At 41.5% G+C, this 18,494-nt stretch overlaps 1 protein-coding gene across 1 annotated transcript in view; it reads left to right on the plus strand.

Moving 5' to 3' along the window:
• The window catches only part of LOC148542475 (ketosamine-3-kinase-like), a 33,283-nt gene extending 15,071 nt beyond the window's left edge, over positions 1 to 18,212 (plus strand). The window contains exons 4-6 of the mRNA XM_088468450.1: positions 10,333 to 10,409; positions 16,201 to 16,323; positions 17,595 to 18,212. Of these exons, the coding sequence (XP_088324576.1) occupies positions 10,333 to 10,409; positions 16,201 to 16,323; positions 17,595 to 17,939 (545 nt within the window). The 3' untranslated portion in view covers positions 17,940 to 18,212. The remainder of the gene's footprint in view (positions 1 to 10,332; positions 10,410 to 16,200; positions 16,324 to 17,594) is intronic.
• Positions 18,213 to 18,494: the final 282 nt, after the last annotated feature.

Raw genomic sequence — 18,494 nt, forward strand, 5'->3', positions numbered from 1 at the left:
AGTCTGACCAATTTCAGTGTTTGTGAGCAAATTGTCGATTGTCATTTGCTCCCATACATTACCAGATTTTCATTCCAACCAGCCAAATTGCACAGATGTATAACAGATAACTGTACAGTGTATGCCCAGCATAAGGTACGGATGGTTAAACAGATCATTGAATACTACCTCTGTACTTCCCCATTAAGTCAACTTGCCAGATTTGTTCCCAAACGTAGTCCTCAAGGCACCCCAACAGTTCAGGTTTTAGAGATATCCATGATTAGCACAGGTGGTTAAATCGAATTGACAGAGGTACTACTTAAGTTGCTTGTGGCCAAGCATGGATATCCTTAAAACCTGGACTGTTATGGTGCCTTGAGGACCGTGTTTGGGAACCACTGGCATAAACAGTGTAGAAGCAATGATTTTGTAGGCTGATTACAGTGCTGCCACTAGTACTTCATTAATGTATGTATAGGCTGCACTTAAATCTGTTCATGGATGACCAGAATCCAACAACAATTATGCCAAGTTTGAACTGTAGCCACATACACATTCGTGCACAGTCACTGGCCAAACCAAATTTTCAGTTTATTTGATTGATAGCAGATGTGGGTCAGAATTAGCAGCCCTCCTGAGCCCATCATCACTGCAGTTTATGGCCACTTAGGTCTAAATAAACAGATCTAATCTAGAAACAAGATTGGAGCTTGTATTGGTATCTCAAGGTGCGTATCCACTAGGCGATTTTAACAGGCGATTGCATGATAACGACGTTATCGTGCAATCGCTTGCAAATCGCGCATGTATCGGGCACATTTAGGTCGGAGACGACCAGCGATGTGCGCGCCCGCTGGTCGTTTCCGACATCTATCATTGCCTGTACATGCTGGTCAACCTGACGATCACATGTGTGTTTGGAGTTGAGTTTTTGCACAGGACTCAATTCAGGATGGGAGGGCGATTTTTATGTGGAAATATTAGATTACCTCTGCCCTAAATAACATATTGATAAAATATAATTTATAAACCAACTTAATGAATTCAAGTACTGTAATTCGGAAAATAGATATTTATAGTTGGCGATGCTCCCCAGAGTCAGGATAACAAGATATGTAGAAAAAGGAAAAAAAGAAGACTCTTTCTTGGAGGCACTCAAAAATATATATATATATAACTAAAAATAAAAATAATTAAAATTTAACTTTTATTGGTTATATTTCTAAAATGTAAGGTTAACGTACGATATATAGTATATAAAAAATGTCATATGACATGTATGTTATCTGTACCTGTTGACAGATATATGCCTAAGAGGAAACTTTTGAGAAATTTATCCTCATAAAGTAAAATATACTGAACGATGGCGAATATTGAAAGATAAAGGTCAATCTGTTCATAGAAGATATTTCAAATATACATAAATAAATGTGATCATATATATATAGATCGTTGTAGATCGAAGAGTTGCCAGAACAGTGATTGACACTTATAATGTAAATGAATACACAAATAGAGTGCCCTCCTGCACGGAGGATCCCTTATGTACCAACTTGCAATCTAATATGTACAGATAGATGTGTCAAAACCTGATACCTGTGGGATAAAGTTGATGATAAAGTAGCATGCTTAAATATTCCAAATTGTTAGTAAGTAAACACAATATAAGGATATTACAAAGATATTACAATATATCAATCCCACTTGTTAGGATAGGATGTTACGGAGGATCCCTCATGCACCAATAACAATATAATATAAACCAGTAAATGTGTCATATCCTAATACCTCTGGAAAATAGTTGATAATAAAATAGCATGCATGGATATTCCAAATAATTGGTAAATGACCACAATGTAAAGAATAGCAATATATCAATCCCACATGTCATCATAAGGTGTAACGGAAAATCCCTTATGCACCCACTTGCAATATAATATGTACAGAAAGTGTCTTATCCTGATACCTGTGGGAAAAGATTAACGCAACATGCATAGATGTTTCAAAAATTGGTGAATAATCACAATATGAGAATATCACATTATATCAATCCCACTTGTTAGGATAGGATGTTTAAGCAGCTAAAATTGTCACCTATGGAGCAAAAATTAGATTAGGTATAGCATATCAGATTGGATATCTGAGAATTCAATATGTATACCATATCGTAAGTATCACAGAATGAAGGAGAGGTGCCCAGATCCTGACTACCCCACTTCTGCTGTCACCTAGTCTTGTGTCTAACAGAGGACAAGGGATGAGAAGTGGGGTTGGCAGCTGGTGGGAAAGAAGGAAATGAGCACTTCTGCTGTCAGTGTGCGCAAACCCCGGCTATCCTGATATCTGGGACATTGCAGGACAGGCAGGGCCGGTCGGCTGATGAGAGAGTGCGAAAAAATAATGAGAATACAGCATAAAGATAGCAGTTTAATTCCACACAATGAAAAAAGTATTACATATGTCTTTTTGGCTGATATTTAAGTTAAGTAATTTCAGCAAGATAAAGTTAATGGGGATAGAGTAAATAACTATTTTAGCATACGTTGGATATAAAGGGCATGTGCTGAGTGGTATCCCAATATATAAGTACTGACTGTTCTCAGTATTATGAGGACGTCAGAGGACTAATTATTAGTACTACTTGTTGCCAATTGTCCTACTCCTTACAATGATAGAGTACTGTGATATGTAATGCCCAAGAGTCACACTTCTCTGAGAGTGACTGAATCCTGGGCGAGTATGCTATTGTCACCACATTGCTCCATATAATGCCTGTGGGTGCAGGGATTAAATTACTCTTTGCTGATGCTCAAACAGGGCAGCTTCTGATATACTGTGTCCATGTAGTCACAGCCCATAAGTAGTGACTGAGTCCGGGACAGGTGTGCTGTAATCACCGTACAGCTCCGTGTTATGTCTATAAGTGCGGGGATTCAAATACCTCGTGCTGATACACAGCGTGCAGATCAGGGCAACTTCTAATAAGATGTGTCCATGGAGGACAAGTGGTCGCGGCTGCCGTCCTGTAACCACGCGGCTGTGAGGTGCAGGGGAAATCCCAAGTGCGCGTCAGTCGGGAGGGTACCCTGCTTTCCGGATATGTGATCCTTGTGTAGAGCAGGAAGTAGCGGCTGCCGTACTGTGATCGGGAGGCGGTGAGCTCCAGGGAAATCCCTGTGTGCGTCAGTCGGGAGGGTGCCCTGCCTCCCAGATCACATGACCACCCTGCAATCTTTATGCAGTATTCTCATTATTTTTTCGCACTCTCTCATCAGCCGACCGGCCCTGCCTGTCCTGCAATGTCCCAGATATCAGGATAGCCGGGGTTTGCGCACACTGACAGCAGAAGTGCTCATTTCCTTCTTTCCCACCAGCTGCCAACCCCACTCTCTCATCCCTTGTCCTCTGTTAGACACAAGACTAGGTGACAGCAGAAGTGGGGTAGTCAGGATCTGGGCACCTCTCCTTCATTCTGTGATACTTACGATATGGTATACATATTGAATTCTCAGATATCCAATCTGATATGCTATACCTAATCTAATTTTTGCTCCATAGGTGACAATTTTAGCTGCTTAAACATCCTATCCTAACAAGTGGGATTGATATAATGTGATATTCTCATATTGTGATTATTCACCAATTTTTGAAACATCTATGCATGTTGCGTTAATCTTTTCCCACAGGTATCAGGATAAGACACTTTCTGTACATATTATATTGCAAGTAGGGGTGTGCACCAGCCACTTTTCGTGTTTTGTGTTTTGGTTTTGGATCTGGATCTTTCTTCCTGTTTTGGATCTGGATTGGTTTTGCCAAATCCACCCTTCTGTGTTTTGTGTTTTGGATCTGTATTTTTTTTAAAAAAAGCATAAAAACAGCTAAAATCACAGAATTTGTAGGTTTTTCTGCTCCTATGCTTTTATTAACCTCAATAACCTTAATTTCCACTCATTTCCAGTCTATTCTGAACACCTCACACCTCACAATAGTGTTTTTATGTCCAAAAGGTTGCACCGAGGTAGCTGGATGACTATGTTAAGCGACACGAGTGGGCGGCACAAACACGTGACCCATCTAGGCGTGATACTGCAGTGGCAGACAGGATGGCAGTTTGAAAAACTAGGCCCCAAACAGTACATAATGCAAAGAAAACAAAGAGGTGCAAGATGGAATTGTCCTTGGGCCCTCCCACCCACCCTTATGTTGTATAAACAGGACATGCACACTTTAACAAACCAAACATTTCAGCGCCAGGGTCTGCCACACGACTGTGGCTGAAATGATTGGTTCGTTTGGGCCCCCACAAAACAAGCTGGCAATTAATCTGTCCCTGCACAAACTGGCTCTACGGAGGCAAGATGTCATCCTCATCCTCCTCATCCACCGATTCCTCACCCTCTTCAGTGTGTACATCCTCATCCTCACAGAGTATTAATTCGTCCCCGCTGGAATCCACAACCACAGGTCCCTCTGTACGTTCTGGAGGCTGGTCTCCCTGGAAGAGTTGATAATTCATTTTATGAACATCATCTTCTCCACATTTTGTGGAAGCAACCTCCTACGCCTTTCGCTGACAAGGTTCCCGGCTGCACTAAACACTCTTTCGGAGTACACACTGGAGGGGGGGCAACTCAGGTAAAATAGAGCCAGTTTGTACAGGGACCTCCAAATTGCTTCTTTTTCCTGCCAGTACAGGTACGGACTGTCTGACATGCCTACTTGGATGCTGTCACCGATGTAATCCTTTAACAGACAGACGCACGCTTGTCGCTGCTGCTTTGAGGACAGTATCATATGCAGTGACAGTAGACTTGTCAGAAATTGTTGGCACGTCCTTCAGTCCGGACCAGATGTCCAAACCAGCCCTTGACTTATGACACAGGCGCACACTTGGCGCTGCTACTATGTTGATGCACGTGCGGCTACATTGCACACAAGTCACAAACACATTAAAAAAATAGTTTTTTATTTTTTGGAGCACTTTGAGGGTTACACTACCCTTTAACAGACAGACGCACGCTTGTCGCTGCTGCTTTGAGGATGCAAGTGCGGCTACAGCCCACACAATTCACAAAGACAGAAAAAAGAAGAATATTTTTATTGTTTGTGTAGCACACTATGAGGGTGTCACCACCCTTTAACAGACAGACGCACGCTTGTCGCTGCTGCTTTGAGGATGCAAGTGCGGCTACATCGCACACAAGTCACAAAGACAGAAAAAAAAAGAACAATATTTTTATTGTTTGTGTAGCACACTTTGAGGGTGTCACCACCCTTTAACAGACAGACGCACGCTTGTCGCTGCTGCTTTGAGGATGCAGGTGGAATCTAGACGGGATTTGGAACCGGGGACACACTACCTCCATCAATTTTCTAAATCCCACTGCACTAATGGCGGATACCGGACGCACGTCTAACACCAACATAGCAGTCAAGGCCTCAGTTATACGTTTTGCTTCAGGATGACTGCTGTCGTACTTCATCCTCATCGCTAGGGACTGTTGGAGGGTCAATTGTTTAGTAAAAGTAGTGATGTTCCTACTTCCTCTCTGGGATGATGAACAACTCCCAGCAGCAGCAACAGCACTAGGAGGAAGTGGTTCTTGATCTTTCCCTATTTTATTTTTATCGGAGAAAGTTTGGTCCTCCATTTATGTTATATTGATATATACGTGCGGCTAAAGCGCACACAAACACAGAAAATATTTTTTTATTTTTGCTGGAGAGTAGTGCACTTTGTGGGTTACACCACCCTTTAAGAAATGAACCAGCCGGCTCTTTACTTATGGGACACAGGCGCATGCTTGGCGCTGCTCCTTTGTTGATGCACGTGCAGCCACAGTGTACACAAGTCACAAACACAGAAAATATTTTTTTTTTGGTTTGGACTGGAGTGTACTTTGGGGGTTACAGCACCCTTTAACGGTCAAGCCAGCCGGCCCTTTACTTATGACACAGGCGCACGCTTGGCACTACTTTGTTGATGCACGTGCGGCTACTGCGCACACAATTCACAAACACAGAAAATATATATTTTTTTGGTTTGGACTGGAGTGTACTTTGGGGGTTACAGCACCCTTTAACGGTCAAGCCAGCCGGCCCTTTACTTATGACACAGGCGCACGCTTGGCACTACTTTGTTGATGCACGTGCGGCTACTGCGCACACAATTCACAAACACAGAAAATATATATTTTTTTGGTTTGGACTGGAGTGTACTTTGGGGGTTACAGCACCCTTTAACGGTCAAGCCAGCTGGCCCTTTACTTATGACACAGGCGCACGCTTGGCACTACTTTGTTGATGCACGTGCGGCTACTGCGCACACAATTCACAAACACAGAAAATATATATTTTTTTGGTTTGGACTGGAGTGTACTTTGGGGGTTACAGCACCCTTTAACGGTCAAGCCAGCCGGCCCTTTACTTATGACACAGGCGCACGCTTGGCACTACTTTGTTGATGCACGTGCGGTTACTGTGCGCACAATTCACAAACACAAAAAATTTTTTTTTTTTTGGTTTGGACTGGAGTGTACTTTGGGGGTTACAGCACCCTTTAACGGTCAAGCCAGCCGGCCCTTTACTTATGACACAGGCGCACGCTTGGCACTACTTTGTTGATGCACGTGCGGCTACTGCGCACACAATTCACAAACACAGAAAATATATATTTTTTTGGTTTGGACTGGAGTGTACTTTGGGGGTTACAGCACCCTTTAACGGTCAAGCCAGCCGGCCCTTTAGTTATGACACAGGCGCACGCTTGGCACTACTTTGTTGATGCACGTGCGGCTACTGCGCACACAATTCACAAACACAGAAAATATATATTTTTTTGGTTTGGACTGGAGTGTACTTTGGGGTTACAGCACCCTTTAACGGTCAAGCCAGCCGGCCCTTTACTTATGACACAGGCGCACGCTTGGAACTACTTTGTTGATGCACGTGCGGCTACTGCGCACACAATTCACAAACACAGAAAATAATTTTTTTTTTAGTTTGGACTGGAGTGTACTTTGGGGGTTACAGCACCCTTTAACGGTCAAGCCAGCTGGCCCTTTACTTATGACACAGGCGCACGCTTGGCACTACTTTGTTGATGCACGTGCGGCTACTGCGCACACAATTCACAAACACAGAAAATAATTTTTTTTTTGGTTTGGACTGGAGTGTACTTTGGGGGTTACAGCACCCTTTAACGGTCAAGCCAGCTGGCCCTTTACTTATGACACAGGCGCACGCTTGGCACTACTTTGTTGATGCACGTGCGGCTACTGCGCACACAATTCACAAACACAGAAAATAATTTTTTTTTTAGTTTGGACTGGAGTGTACTTTGGGGGTTACAGCACCCTTTAACGGTCAAGCCAGCTGGCCCTTTACTTATGACACAGGCGCACGCTTGGCACTACTTTGTTGATGCACGTGCGGCTACTGCGCACACAATTCACAAACACAGAAAATATATTATTTTTTTAGCACTTGGGGGGAGCACCCCTGATGGATAGAGCACCCCCTGGACAACACTACAGCACCCCTTTAGGACTGGGACACTGCACAGGACTTTGGAGTGGACACAGCCCCTATGGAAAACTGACTGCACAACACAGTCCAGCCAGCCCCTATGGACTTTGAAGTAGTGGACACAGCCCCTATTAACAACAGCAGCACAGCACAACACAGCCAGCCCCTATGGACTTTGAAGTAGTGGACAACAGCAGCACTACACTACACTACACTACACTACACAGCCCAGCCAGCCCTAACTCCCACCCTCCCTCTTCACTGTCCACAGCCGAGTGAGAAAATGGCGCCGACGCGGGTACCTTATATAGGATCCAAAACCCGCGAGACTCGGAAGGCGGGATGATGACGTTTTGCCTTGATTCAGATCCGAGTCAGGCGGGAAAAGTCGAGCCTGACTCGGATCGGACTCGGATCGGGGGGGCTCGGGGGGGTTCGGAGTTCAGAAATCCGAACCCGCTCACCCCTAATTGCAAGTGGGTGCATAAGGGATTTTCCGTTACACCTTATGATGACATGTGGGATTAATATATTGCTATTTCTTTACATTGTGGTCATTTACCAATTATTTGGAATATCCATGCATGCTATTTTATTATCAACTATTTTCCAGAGGTATTAGGATATGACACATTTACTGGTTTATATTATATTGTTATTGGTGCATGACGGATCCTCCGTAACATCCTATCCTAACAAGTGGGATTGATATATTGTAATATCTTTGTAATATCCTTATATTGTGTTTACTTACTAACAATTTGGAATATTTAAGCATGCTACTTTATCATCAACTTTATCCCACAGGTATCAGGTTTTGACACATCTATCTGTACATATTAGATTGCAAGTTGGTACATAAGGGATCCTCCGTGCAGGAGGGCACTCTATTTGTGTATTCATTTACATTATAAGTGTCAATCACTGTTCTGGCAACTCTTCGATCTACAACGATCTATATATATATGATCACATTTATTTATGTATATTTGAAATATCTTCTATGAACAGATTGACCTTTATCTTTCAATATTCGCCATCGTTCAGTATATTTTACTTTATGAGGATAAATTTCTCAAAAGTTTCCTCTTGGGCATATATCTGTCAACAGGTACAGATAACATACATGTCATATGACATTTTATATACTATATATCATACGTTAACCTTACATTTTAGAAATATAACCAATAAAAGTTAAATTTTAATTATTTTTATTTTCAGTTATATATTTTTTTTTTGGAGTGCCTCCAAGAAAGAGTCTTCTTTTTCTCCTTTTTCTACACAACCTGACGATCACGTCAGGTTCAGCATGTACGAGCATGATGGATGTCCCTACACTGAACGACTGAACGTTCAGTGTAGGAACATCACAGATGGAGAAACGATGTTTGTAATCGTGCTCTCGTTTCTCCGTTTTGTAGTGGATATGCAGCTTCAGATCGTAAAAGGCTAAGCTTTAAACGATATGTCGCCAATTCCGGCAGATTGGGCCGACATATCGTGCACATCGGTGTACATGTCCCCTCCTGCAGGAAAACAGATCTGCAGTGTGGTTCTGTCTCTTTGAGCCAGCACCTTAACCCATGGAAGAAGCATAATGTGTATTTAAAATCTATGTGATACCTGGGAGTATATTTACTATGGTTCGATTAGAGATTCATTTTTATGAATCACTGAAAGCTCCTGAGATCGAATTGAATTTGAACAGCAAAATCCCTTAGCAAATCTCAAATTTACTAAGAATGGATTTTGCTTTCCATTTCCAACTCAAATTCGATCTTGTTTCAGTTTAAGAAGGTATTTGCTGTTCAATTTTGCATGTTCATGTCCAAATCAAACTACAAATCTTACTCCAAAATTAACTTCAAAGCCCCAAATGAAATGAACTGCTTCATGCTTTAATTTTCAGCATGAGCAGTTCGTTGTGACACAGATACATGCATACATCAGTGAGATGCATGCATGTATCTTACTGTAAAAAGCTTGTAAAAAGTTAATGTTTAAAAAAAATAAAAATTACGTGGGGTCCACCCTATATACACAACAGCCCAGGACTTTTCATAGCCAGTCCTGGTTGTGTAAGTACAGGGAAAAAATTGCGTAGGATTCCCCTGTACTTAGCACAACCAGCACCAGGTTCAGATCTAGTCCTGGTTCTGGAATTACAGAGGAAAAAATGCGTAGGGTTCCCTTGTAATTCCCACAACCAGCACCATTCCATTTCTAGCTGGGGAGTAATGTTGCAGCAAGTGGAAACCCTCGGGTTCCCCAGCCCAAACATTACTCTTGACCGCTAGTCAGCCCAGGTCGAGGATCTCTGGGGAGTTGGGGACCCCCCCCAACAATGATGGTTGTTAACTCCCGAATGAAGTGCTCAGACGCGGCTCTTCCCTTTGTAGGGCCTTGTCTGACCGTTCATTGGCTGAGAGGTCAGACCCCGCCTCTTTCAGCCAATGAACCGGATCCCCCGCGGCTTCTCCTGACGGGATTTATAAACCAGGCAGATCTCGTTACAGCTGTAACGAGATCTGCCTGTGTCCAGAGCTGGCATTACTCGTGGAAGAGGTCTCATTCCTGGAGCTGCTGCTATCTGCCAGGGACTGGGTGACCGTTGAAATTTCATGCTTGCTGTTTTAAACTTTAAAAGTATGTGGATATTTACACAAGTAAGAGTGTAACTTACCTTATTACTGAGTGTGCTCTCCTGTGTCCATTTATTTCATATATATATATATATATATATATATATCATGTATTTCTACATAAACAAGTGATCCTTGCATGTTCTTCAATGTTCATCATATCAATATTTTCCAGGGAAATGTCCAGCTGACCTCCGGCCAGTGGACATGTTTGGGTTTCATACTACCACATGTTGTGGATATATCCCACAGGTAAGGTGACTTACAGTACACACCAAAAATCCATGTTTCAGTGATTTTAGCATGTCATCCAGATGGAAAAGAGGCATTATTGTAAATTCTCATTTTACTCACATTCCACCTAATTATACAAAATATCACATGCCACAACCAATGTTCGTTATTGTACAGATGTGGGATCAATGGGGGAGATATATTATAGCAGCACCTCATTACTGAGGCAAAGCAGGAAGCACGAATGATGAGATGTATTAACATCTCTTTGGCCGGAGTGGGGGAGTGATAAATTCCCCCTCCAGCGATCCCCGCTAGAGACCACAGCGCATCAGCCTAGTGCTGATGCACTGTGTCTCAGTCCTGGCCGGCTCCACTGAGCATGTGCTGGATCTCACAAGTCTCGAGAGATCCCGCGTGCAGCCCTGGAACTGACAGCTGCCGCAGCTGGGACAGCGCTGTCCCTGCTGTGGGGATAGGGCATCACCAGGCTGTAGCTGTCGATAGCGATAGCTGCAGCAGGTGGAATGGTCAGACAAACTGACTGTTCATACATAGCCCTGTCTATCAGTGCTGCTATCTTGTAGATAGCAGCGCCGATAATGATGGGCGCATAGCACACCTGTCATTTACCACCCAGCCCCCAATCATACATGGGGGAGAAGCAGTATCAGCACACATAACATGCGCTGATGCCGCTTCGACGGTTCATACATCTCCCCCAGTGTATCTTACTGGTGAGCCAATTCTTAGAAATATGAGCCAAATGATACAAATTACAATACAGCCCACTTAACCTGTATACTCCATTAAACTCCATTAAATTGCTAGCAAAGAGTGACTTTAAATCCCCCCCCAATGTTAATGTATTGATATTATAGTGCATTGTAGTATATACACATTTGGCAATTCATTACTCCTATTATTGTACATTTAACATTGAGATATGGATTGTGAGACTTATTGGGCTTCTATAAGTAAGCCAGTGTACTTTTAAAAACACATTTTATTTTAAAGTAGCTGCTCTTTTATAAATATACAATGTAAATGAATAAAAATTGTTTAGCATGTGGAATGCCAAGAGGGTAGGGGGGCTAGTACAAAGTACCTGACCTGCAAAGGAGGAACCATCACGCCAAAAGAATGGTATGGCCACAATTCCTCCAGCAGCATCTACAGAGGGCCGGGACAGAACAATGTCTTAGTGGTTATTATTACTCTTTCATACCATTAAGGTCATAAGTTAAATTCCTTATCACTCCCCTATCTGTGTGGTGTTTGTATGTTCTTCTTGTTAACATGCCTGGGTTTCTTCTAAGTGCTACAGTTACCTCCCACACTTGAAAATCATAGTGGTAGGTTAAATGGATGCTGGCAAAAAAGGCAGGAACTGAATTATTAAATATTCCCTGTAAATCGCTGTGTAATATGTGTGCGCTATAAAAATAACTATTAGTAAATAAATAATCACAATGGAGTATGGCCACAATACCATTAAAGTAGATAGTCTTGAAATTTGTCATGGCAGCTCTGATGACTGTAAATACCCTACAGAAAGGCTAAGCTAACACTGCAATAGTCGTCCAGCGTACAGTCTTGCTTACACCACAACTTTCAAATGTATTTGATAGTTAATAACCAGGGCCAAAACTTGGGAACCACCAATATCTAAAACAAATGCAGTGGCGCCATTAGGGTGTGCGGACTGTATTGGGTGTCACCCTGATTGGGGTCACACCAAAATGCCAGCTTCTCCTCAGTGACCAAGAGCCGTCCACTGCACTGTGATGTTATGGCGCGGGCGCTCTATAGGGCACACCGGTTGTCACCGACCCCAGTGAAATACCATTAAATAGATAGTCTCGAAATTTGTCACGGCGGCTCTGATGAGTGTAAATACCCTGCAGAAAGGCTAAGCTAACACTGCAATAGTCATCCAGCATACAGTCTTGCTTACACCACAACTTTCAAATGTATTTGATAGTTAGGAACCAGGGCCAAAACTTAGGAACCAGCAATATCTAAAACAAACGCAGTGGCACCATAAGGGGGTGCAGACTGTACTGGGTGTCACCCTCATTGGGGTCACACCAAAATACCAGCTTCTCAGTGACCGGGAGTCAGCCACTGCACTATGTTATGGCGCGCGGGTGCTCTATAGGGCGCACCGGTTGTCACCAACCCCAGTGACTCCACTGGACAAATGTTTTTCAGAAAAAAATCATGCTCAGATTGGGCACATTTAGTTTCCTCTCTCAGCCATTGGTTCTACTTTATTTTACTTTACAGCGAGTAAGCATCTGCACACTCTGTGATGTCATACTTACATCACCATCCTACCACCTCCTCTCCTGGATACCACCAAACAAAAGTTAATTCTCAATCACATAATAAAAAAACGAATTATGCGTTCCCACAGTTGGGTGATCAATTTGCTGGCTGGCTGGCTTGTCTGCTGATATCTGTACATGTCTCCTCCACTGTGAAACTTGTTTGGAGTGCTTTTGTGGCTTTCTCAATATCAGAAGAGGAGTGCTTCTTGAAAATAAAATTTTTATTTCCCTCAAGTATATGTGCAGAGCTGGCTCCAGGGTTCGGAGCACCCTGTGCCAGCTCTTCAAAGTGCACCCTGACATCAACTTACCAATTCTTATGATAAACTGTTGGCCGCAAATTTTCCTCCCCTCTTAACCAAGATACGTACGTGGAGATCTTAACACGTGGGGAACACACTTAATTTCATGGATAGGGCGCGTTAACGCTATTAAAATGAACATGCTTGATTTTTGTACCTCTTTCAAACACTCCCAGTCAGAGTTCCATCTTCCTAGCTACTCTCCAGCGGCTAGTCTCCAGATTTATATGGGCGGGTCGCAAGCCCATAGAAATTACCCAAAATGTGGGATATATAAAAACGTGCCTGTAAGAAAGCCAAAGGATATGGTCTTACCCCTGCATGTTTAGTAAGAATTTCAGATTATGAGAGGGCACGCTTATTGTCCCGAGAAACAAAAGATTCAACATTACCTAGGAATATCCTGGTTATATTGGTGAAGGAAATAAATTTAATCGATTTTACCTATAAATTCTTGTTCTAATAATGTGTCAGTATAAATGTTGGTTTTATGAAGCCAGTCCCTTAAATGTCTTAAAACTGCAGCATGAGTAAATGTTTCAATATTTCAGAAGGTAATGCCTCCATTACTTTTGGGTTGTTGCAATTTTCTCAAGGCAATTCGGCTGCGACCCCCTTTCCAAATAAACTTCCGAAATAAAGCATTAATCCATTGTATATCTTGTTTGGTTAAGAGCAATGAGAGAGATTGAAGTGGGTACAGTAATCGTGGTATTGCAACCATTTTTAATTAGTAAGTTAGCCCTCCCCAAAAAAGAAAGAGGTAACCGTTCCCATTCCTTAATATTATTACTCAATATTTGTATAGCTCAATTAATATTAAAACTATATAGGTTAGCATGTTTACGAGGTAAAAGTATTCCTAGGTTTCGGATATGAGATTTGGCCCATTGAAAAGAAAACCTATTTGCCCAAGAGGGACGTATTTGTCTGTCATACAATAACATTGCTGTCGATTTATCCATATTAATACTGATATAGATCCAAATAAATCAATTTTTTCAAGAATTTGGAAGAGAGAATATTCAGGGTCGTTTATATACAACAAAATATCATCAGCAAAAGCTGATATTTTAATTTCCTTGCGGCCAACCTTAATACCTTTTAAAAGTTGCCCAATTTTGAAGTGTTCTCCACAAAGGATCCGGAGCCAAATTAAATATAAGAGAAGATAACTGGTACCCCTGACGGGTCCCTCTCCCCAGAATAAAACGAGGACCAATTGTGCCATTAATTAATAGGGACATAGAAGGGTCATTATAGAAATATTTAATCATCAGACATATTCTTAACGCAGCTAACTGTGCGATTGCAACCTCGTGGAAAAAAACCAGACCCCCCCTTCCATCACTGCTCTACACAACTCCATCTGGCACACATATAAATTGGAACATATCACCAGTCAACTTCATGAAAGTTCTCACAAATTTTCTGAGATCTAGTCTGGCTTGTCTATCATGAGCCACACTCCTGACTCTGAGTGGCTTCTCGATAGATGCTCCTCCTGCCAACCTCCCCTCCCTTAATTCTCACCCTCCCAGTTTTCCCTTGCTAACATTCCCCAATTTCCCACCTCCTGTGGCCCCCCTCCCTTTTTCTTTATTGTCTCCTTTCCACACTTCTACAATGATCTGCTGATATTCTCCACCTCTGTTAGCGGAGGCACATTCGTACCATTGCTATACTCTTTATACCATCAAATTCATGCCAATATGTTTATTACTGTATTTACATTGATGTACCTCACTTTTTCTGTACTCATGAAAAACTTAAATGTTTTTCTCAAAAACAAAATATTACTAGCTACTCTCATATTTAATAAAAAAACAGATCCAGTATTAAACAAATAGCCCCAACCTGAATTACATTAAATAAATCGTAATCATTATATATTAATAGCCAATATCAGGCCCCATATTGCATAAATAGACCCTACAAACAACCACAAAACATTAAAATACCCTACACTATATTACAAAATAGCCCCACCAATGCCATCATTACATTAATAGCCCATCAATATATTAATAACCCCACTACATACCTTAATGCTTTCATGACATGACATTAATACCAAGCCCCACACAAATTACATTAATAGCTTCTGTCAGTTCCCACATGACTTTAAAAGACCCACTACATAAATGTTTATACATTCTCCAACAAATATTATATTAATACCAAATCACAACACTTGTGTAATCTGCACAGTTTGAATACTATTACACTATCTATCTAAGAACTGGCTCTTCATATGTTGAAGGATGAGAAAGGATTGCCCATCTGTACGTCATGGAAGGGAAGTAGTGGGAGGAAGGAGGTCACAAGGGGAGGGAAGAGGATAAGGGGATGGAGGAATAGGAGTAGGAAAGAAGGAATCAGGAGAGAGGAAAGTAAAAAACAGTAGTAGAAGTGAAGGATGGGGAAGAGCAAGAGGGGAGGAAAATGTCATACCGCCCAAAATCTTGGATTTATAAAAAAGGAGGACTCCTTGGGCGTGAACAAAAGAGAGGCTTGGCATTGTGTGGAAGGGGGCATGGCCTTACAACACCCCCGTTTTCATTCTCCTGGAGATATTGGGCTGACCCCAGGCTCTTTCACGCACTTTCTACATGCTGTGCTCCCCCATCCTCACCCCCACAGGACACTGCGGTCCCTGGACAGAAGGTAGGTAATTAAAGTTAGGTATGTAATGGGAAGGAAGTGGAGGAATAGAGGGAATGTTGGTGGGGGGTCAGAGAAAGCAAGTGAAATAGTAGGGGGGGAAGCAGCCAGATCTTTGGGGAAGAGGAGCAGATCAGCATGAGTGACCTGACTGTGCACCCCTAAAATAAGTAGATATTTCTGCTCATGGAACAACCCTCGTGCATGCTCAAAAGAGTGGATCGGGGGTCTAGGGAACCAATGTATCTGCATCACTGCCAACTTACCCATTATCTCCTTTGCAATGGCGATCGTATTACCTGTACCACCAATGAAAAAGTACAGTTTATCCTTTTATTACAAAATTATAAATTACAATTTGATTTAAGGTCAGAATCATCTTACCAGATGCTGTATTGGGAAAATGGAAACAGGACCTGTCAAATACGTATTTTAAAGTTAACTTAATTGCCTAACTGTAAAATTGCATACTACTTTCTAATTATATTTTTGTCCCTCATCTATTTTCAGGTTAACGAATGGCAGAAGGATTGGGGAACGTTTTTTGCATCTCAACGTCTACAACCACAAATCAGTTTAATTGAGAGGGACTATGCTGACCGGATACTTTTAGAACTCTGGTCTGAGCTTCAGGTGAGATTGTGTATATCATGAGCTACACTCAGACAATATAAGGTAGCGTTTAGCACAGATGACATACTGTATCGGTGAGATTTAGGAAAGAAGGTGAAATGTTAAAATGTTATTCAGTATGTTACCTTTCCTGTCCAGTGTTTCCCTTGTTCTCAAAATCCTCTTCTGGGTAAAAATACGGCCTTCTGAACACTATTAATATATCTGATGGTTTGGCGCCCGGCGCAGACACCCACAAATTTTAACCCCTCGGGGTTCTCTACAAATTAGCCCAACTTTGCCTTTTGCTCTCAGCTCCTAGCACAGGGCTTAATCACGGAGATTCCATGATGTTGTGGCTTAGAAGTGCAGCGCACTTAATGTCACAAGCTGAATAGAAGTTTTAGTTAGTCATTCTCCTTTGCCAGAGCTCCCAGACCCATAGATACGGATCTATACCTATGTCCATTCTCTCCTCTAAGCTGTATATGTTCAGTTTTTCAGGATACATTTTTCCAATAAGTTAAGCACCCCATGAACCACTTACTGTAGTATTCTTTTTCATTTTGTAATATATTTATATATTTTTGGAGATAGGCACCCAGAGAAATGTACACACTACTCAAGAGGTCCTGGCTCCATCACGGAGCAGTCATGATGTTGCGATGTGTTTTAATAACCTATGACATGGCAATATAACCTCCCTTTTCCTGCTAATACCTCTCACTATACAACAGTGTAGTCATAGAAACATAGAATTTGACGACAGATAAGAACCACTTGGCCCATCTAGTCTACCCCTTTTCATGTATCCTTTAGGCAACTTCAACCCTATTTACTCCTTACGTCTCTCAAGGATATTCTTATGCCTATCCCAAGCGTGTTTAAATTGTTCCACTGTTTTAGCTCCAACCACCTCTGGTGGGTGGCTATTCCACTTATCCACTACCCTTTCTGTGAAGTAATTTTTCCTCAAATTTCCTCTGAGCCTACCTCCTTCCAGTTTCAGTGCATGTCCTCGTGTTCTTGTACATGTCTTCCTTTGAAGAATGCTTCCCCCCATCTTTCTCTACTGCCTTCTTCTCTACACATCAACAGAAACTATAACTCCAAGGTATTACAATTTAAAATTGTTACATTGAATTCCAAAGTTCATTCACTTATTTTCTCTAAATCATTATGCATTTTTTTAGGTGGAAAGGCATACTGTAAATGAACAGTCCATTATGAATTAACATACAAACAATATGGTTTTGTTTTTGGCTAAAACTATGTTTTTCCTCTATATTCAGATGAAAATCAAGAATGCTTTTAAAGGCACTGTGATTGTTCCATCTTTACTGCATGGGGATCTGTGGGAAGCGAATGTTGCTGAGGATGAGCATGGACCTGTTCTCTTTGACCCAGGTTCTTTCTACGGCCATTCAGAGTATGACTTGTCCATTGGTGAAATGTTTGGGGTTCACAGCCAGGACTTTTTTACAGCCTATCACAGGAAAATTCCCAAAGAGTTTGGTTTTGAAGTTCGACGTCAGTTATACCAGCTTTACCACTGTTTAAATAACTGGAACCACTTTGGGCTACTGTTCAGAGAAGGCTCCTTAAACCTGATGAGATGCCTCCTCCAGATCTTGTAAAGCAGATCACGTATTACATAGCACATATCCACACATCATATCTACAAATATACGTTTTTGAGCTCAGTCATCTATATATTCTCAAAAACGTTACTTTTACGATATAGTAAGCCTGTCATGGTCCATCTGTGTATCCAATGTACATACTCTTTTTTTTTTTTTTTTTTTTAGGCTTGCAGGTGGAACTACATAGCATATACAAAGCATATAAGTGAAAATGTTATATTAGTCCTAAACTCAGCATAAGCTACCAAAATATTTTTACCTACCCCCTCTTTTATGTTTTGTATTTATTTTTCCTTTTCATTTACAGTTTGTGCGACCCTCATTATATATTTTAACTAATAGAGAACATTAAGGGAACAATGGAGTTGTCTTTATTACAGGTGCAAATATTTTAATATGTTTTTAAAGCAGATAACTTCATGTGCACATATTTATGCCTACATTATATATATATATATATATATATATATATATATATATATATATATATTGAGGGTGTCAAAGATTTCGATACATTTTGTACTCCATCCATATATGGCAAAATTATGT

Source organism: Taudactylus pleione, unplaced genomic scaffold, assembly GCF_031769625.1.
Source record: "Taudactylus pleione unplaced genomic scaffold, aTauple2 ptg000012l, whole genome shotgun sequence".
In the NCBI taxonomy this organism is placed as follows: Eukaryota; Metazoa; Chordata; class Amphibia; order Anura; family Myobatrachidae; genus Taudactylus; species Taudactylus pleione.